Source organism: Brassica napus, chromosome A5 (assembly GCF_020379485.1).
Source record: "Brassica napus cultivar Da-Ae chromosome A5, Da-Ae, whole genome shotgun sequence".
Classification (NCBI taxonomy): Eukaryota; Viridiplantae; Streptophyta; class Magnoliopsida; order Brassicales; family Brassicaceae; genus Brassica; species Brassica napus.
In genome coordinates, this window is record NC_063438.1 from 17,269,723 (window position 1) to 17,274,652 (window position 4,930).

The window sequence follows — 4,930 nt, forward strand, 5'->3', positions numbered from 1 at the left end:
TACAGTTTCACTACGTGCAAATTTTGAATTCTTGCATTTCTGACAAGGGCAGAACATCTTACCGCTTTCTTGCGTGAGCGGTGTAGAGCCCGCCTGGTACATGAACGTCTCTAGCCCGCTCAGTAATGCATTCGTCACTCTCCCTTCTGAATCTTTATGGGAATACATCTAACTCTGTAACTCGTAAATATTACCGCCATCCGCCATTTTAAAAAAAAAATTGGGGGAATTTTGTTTTTCAAAAAAATTTTAGAATTTTTTTGGGGAGTTTTTTGGAAATTTTTTTGGAAATTTTTTTTCCTAAGATATTTTTTTTTTGTTTTCGTTTGTGAGTTGTGAGAAATGACATATATATATAGAAAAAATTTCGAGTTTGGTAGGTGAAGTATAACAAGGATTTTACTAGGGTTTTACATCTCTCTTACATCTGTTTTACAACGAGTTTGCAACGAAATTGGGCAATTCAAAGCGTATTCAATATACGTTTTCACCAATAAATAACGGTAACATGTGTCGTCGTCCTCGTAAATTTACGACGAATATTGTTTGCCACGTACTTTCGTCGTAAATTTACAAGGTATTTACGACGAAACGTTTTCATTGTAATTTTACGTCGTCGTAACGACGAATTTCAGTTTCGTCATAACATCCTCGTAAACTACTTGTAAGTTTACGAGGAAAGATTTTCTTCGTAATGTTTCGTCGTTACGGAAAAGTTTTCTTGTAGTGTTCAGACATAGCAAAGCAAAACATAGCAATAATCTGAATAAGATGCACAAATAGAATAAAGTTGAAAAACTGGAGTTCCAATACAAAGCTCTGAAGGAGTCTTGGATCTTCTCTCCAAACTAATAAAAACCCTAAATATGTTTGCAGTGAAAATATGAAAGAATGAAAAGCGTGTGTTACCCAAAACAATGGAAGAGTACATAAATATTAGGTTAAAGTCGGTCAGGGGTATTTATGTAATTGTTGTGGGACTTGGGCTATAAGTCGGTTGGGAACCAAGTCGGGCCTTGCGCTCTTCGTTGTTGATCGATGACACATGATATTTTTCGATCGACGATACGGGATGTTTGTCGATCGATGACACGTGATGTTTGCCGATCGACGTTTGACTCTGATTGTTGACTCTAGATTGGTTCGACGTACAACTATGAATTTCTTCAATCTTTATCACCAAAATGCTTCAAAATCACCACATTGCCCAAAAAAACTCCTAAATCTGTAAACACTCTAAAAAAGACTCTAAAACATAATAAATAGATTCTAAAACACTTATACACTTATACACTTATCATCTTTCGATGAATCACCCATCGCATTGTCTACAGAGAAGATAGACGAGATATTTGAAGAGATATTATTTTAATTTTAACTACGTCTTTATAAAATTTGAAAATTAATGTTTTTTCTTTGTTTTAGCGAAGCACAGTGTCAATATGATCTGTTAACATGACGCAATGGTGACTTCGTCCTATTCTCAGAGACGGGATCAAGACAACTCTCAGCTGCGGGATCAAATGGCTGCGACGCAGACTCGACGTTATGGCGGATGGAAATCCGCAGATGCCGAGAGCGTTGGAGATGAGACAATAGCAGCTAGGGATTCGACATCCTCCCCTCAGTTCCACAGAGGATTTCACAGTTGCCCATCGTAATGAAAATTTTGCCGTAACTTTTTCGTTATTAACGACGAATTAACAAGGAAAACCACTACATAGGGTCTATGTTTTCTTGTAGTGATATAAATAGAGTCCAAAGTTTTCTGTTACGGAATCGCAATATATTTTTGTTTATATGTAATCTTACGCTTGTATATATGCTCATTATTTAACGTTCAATGATTCTTATACTTCATTATACACAGACTTTTCTTTTTCCAGTGATACGGTAGGAAACGATCAAATAGATTCTCAACACAAACTGGATCTAAAAATACAGTTGGGAAATTTCAACATTTATGGCTGCATTAAATTGAATTGATTGCCACGCATTTTCCCGATATATATCGACATAAAATACATTTAATATATATTAACACATAAACAGATAAACGAAACTCCTACATAATCTGTGAATCTTCTTTCCATGTTTCTCTGTTATCATCCTTTTTGTTCCCTTCTAATGAAAAACCTTCTGCTAATCCATTTTTAAAATAAGTAATAACACTTCTAAACCTATACTAAGAAAATTTTCTTCTAAGTTTTCTTTAATATGACAAACGAAGCAGCTTTGAGATCATCAATGGTAGGTCTTGCATTGGTGATGGTGTTGGTATGGTTATGGACACAGTCTTTAAAGAAGACGGTTATTACTTATGCGATCGGTGTTTCTTTGATCGCTGGCATAGTCTTACCTGACTGGGACTTCTTTGATCGGAGTTTCTCCCGCTGGACCTACCCTGTTACGGCCGAGGAAAGAGCCGCCGCTCTCTCCCGCAAATCACAATCTTCAAGGTTATTTATAATCTTATTAGAATTATTTTTATTTAAAGAATATTCAGACTAGTTGTTGCGTATACATGTTAAAGTTGTTAGATCCAGATAATCAAAGAAGGTTGTGTTTGTGTTGTTTGTGTATACCATCCAAATTCAAATCCGTCTAATGTATATTGTTGACAAAAAGATATATTTTCTAGATCCAAGTTTCTGTTTATGTTATTGCTCAACCCTTCCCCTGCCCCCAAAAGGATAAATTTGTGTAAACATATACCAATAACATACTATCTTAGATTCCATTTGTAATGTGTGTACTACGAATTAGGTCTATGAGCTCTTAATATTTGAATTCTGCAATTATTAAGTTCATTTATTCATGTGCTATATAGTTTTTAGACTAATTTGTTATTGAGATATTCTGTAAATTTTAAGCAGGTTTAGAGTGTACCCTATGCGGATGGTTGTATACGTAGCGGTGTACGGATATGCAGTGTATAGGTGGTGGATGTTCGTGACGAAATGAAGCCATTTTGTTCCATCTTTCTGTATGTTCTGTGTTGATTAGCATATTATGTTAGCGGTGTTCCTTTAAATAAAAATTATTTTGAATTCTGAATGATATGTCAGACCTACTAAAACCAAAAGAAAAAAAGAGATCCACCATTCCATATTGGCTGTTAAAGATAATACAAAATTGTAAAATGTAGATATATTGGTCAACTTTTACTGAAAAATGTGAGGCAAGAATTAATTAACGGTAAACTATGATACATTTAAGTTTTGTTTGTCAGAAATACTTTTAGCCAGATAAAAAAATAAAATTCACTGACGCAAGAGAATAGATATACATTTATTTTTGTTAATACTCGTCATGTATTATGAATTTGAATTCCAATATTGGCATAATAAAATAGCACCAATACTAGCGTGTAAATATTTCATGCTTTTTTACTTTGTCACAAAATATTTCGTTAATTAAACGGTAATACAAGAACAATACGTTTTCGATAATTTTAATGTTGATTTATTTTTTTTTTAAAAGGAGAACTTTTATATATTCCAATTTTTCCCTCTACAAAATCATAGACGACGCATCCCAGTAGTTTTGGATGTCAAGATGTCATTCTATTATTCAAATTTAAAGTGGTATAGATAACACCACCAGAATATAGTTAATGTTATATTTGCATCGGATTCAGAATAAGCATTTGATCTTTGCATCTTCAATCTTTCCATTTTTAAATTTGGATGCTACCCGAACAAATCCGCTCATAGAAACCACATACATCTTGAAAAATATATTCTAAAAATACTATATTGGAAAGCCAAATTGTTCAAGACATAAGACATGCAGGTCTAAGAGTTAGAGAGAAATACCACACCAAAATAAAACAGCAACCAATATTTTATTCTCCCTCACCACTCCAAAGCCATATGCCTATAAGATTAAGTTTTTCTCCACCATAAACTAAGTCCCCTGCTGATATTCCATTCAGGAGAAGTTTAGCCATAAACTCAACTCATCGCCGTGATACATTATGTTGGAACTACACTAGGAATGACCAGTACACTGTTAAATCTGGATATTGGGTAGCTCAAAACTTATTAAAGACTGAAGAAGAAAAGGAAGTGCTGGAGCCAAGTATCACTAAGCTTCAAGACTTTGCTTAGAAGATAAAAGCGCCTCAAAATATATGTCATCTTATATGGCAATTGATGATATGTCATGTGGCAGTAACGAAGAATTTAGTACGGCGTAATATGAGGTGCGATAAGTATTGTCCACGATGTGGAGAACCAGAAGAATCCGTCACTCATGACATATTCGAATGTTCGCTAGCTTTACAAGCTTGGTCCCTATCAACGACTCCAACAAGTCCAAATATCTTCCTGGTGCCGAGTATTTACGCTATCTCTTTTGCAGAAAAACAACATTGTCAAACCAGAACTAGACATAGATCTTTATCCCTGGATAATCTGGCATTTTTAAAAGGCCTGGAAAACAAACTCTTTAGAGCATTTCCAATGGTGCATCAAAATGAGGGAAAACATCAAAAAATGCGGGAAATCCATCTCCAATAATACTTCATTTTGAGGGAAAAAATGAGGATATGAATATTATTCCCTCAAATTTGAGGGAACACTATTCACAACCTCATTTTGATGTCAAGCTTTTTTATTTACATAATAGTCCTTTAGTTTTGACAATCTTTATTTTATGCATAAACAAAACATTAACATTAAACATAATTTTTATAACTTTATATCCAATATGTATATACTGATTAAACTTTTTAAAATATAATTACTAATAATTAGTTATTAAAATATAACTTTATAAATTGTAATATATAATTAAAAGAAAAATAAAATAGAAAACAATACCATCGAGATACATAACTAATACAAAGTGGAAAAAATATAATAATAGTACTGTTTAAGTAAAATTCTACTATTACTTTGTATGTTGTTATGTAACTTTATTAATG

The 4,930-nt window shown here is 33.4% G+C and overlaps 1 protein-coding gene across 2 annotated transcripts; it reads left to right on the forward strand.

Annotated features, from left to right (window-relative positions):
* The first annotated feature begins 2,027 nt into the window (after positions 1-2,027).
* On the forward strand, positions 2,028-3,060 carry LOC106345182 (signal peptidase complex-like protein DTM1). Of its 2 annotated transcripts, none has more exons than XM_013784425.3 (2): positions 2,028-2,459; positions 2,874-3,060. In XM_013784425.3, exons 1-2 carry the CDS (start codon positions 2,218-2,220, stop codon positions 2,962-2,964), a joined length of 333 nt encoding a protein of 110 aa, XP_013639879.1. In that variant the 5' UTR covers positions 2,028-2,217; the 3' UTR covers positions 2,965-3,060. The 2 variants fall into 2 exon arrangements, with proteins under 2 accessions (XP_013639879.1, XP_013639880.1); XM_013784426.3 differs by having other exon boundaries at positions 2,032-2,459; positions 2,877-3,060.
* The last annotated feature ends 1,870 nt before the right edge of the window (positions 3,061-4,930 follow it).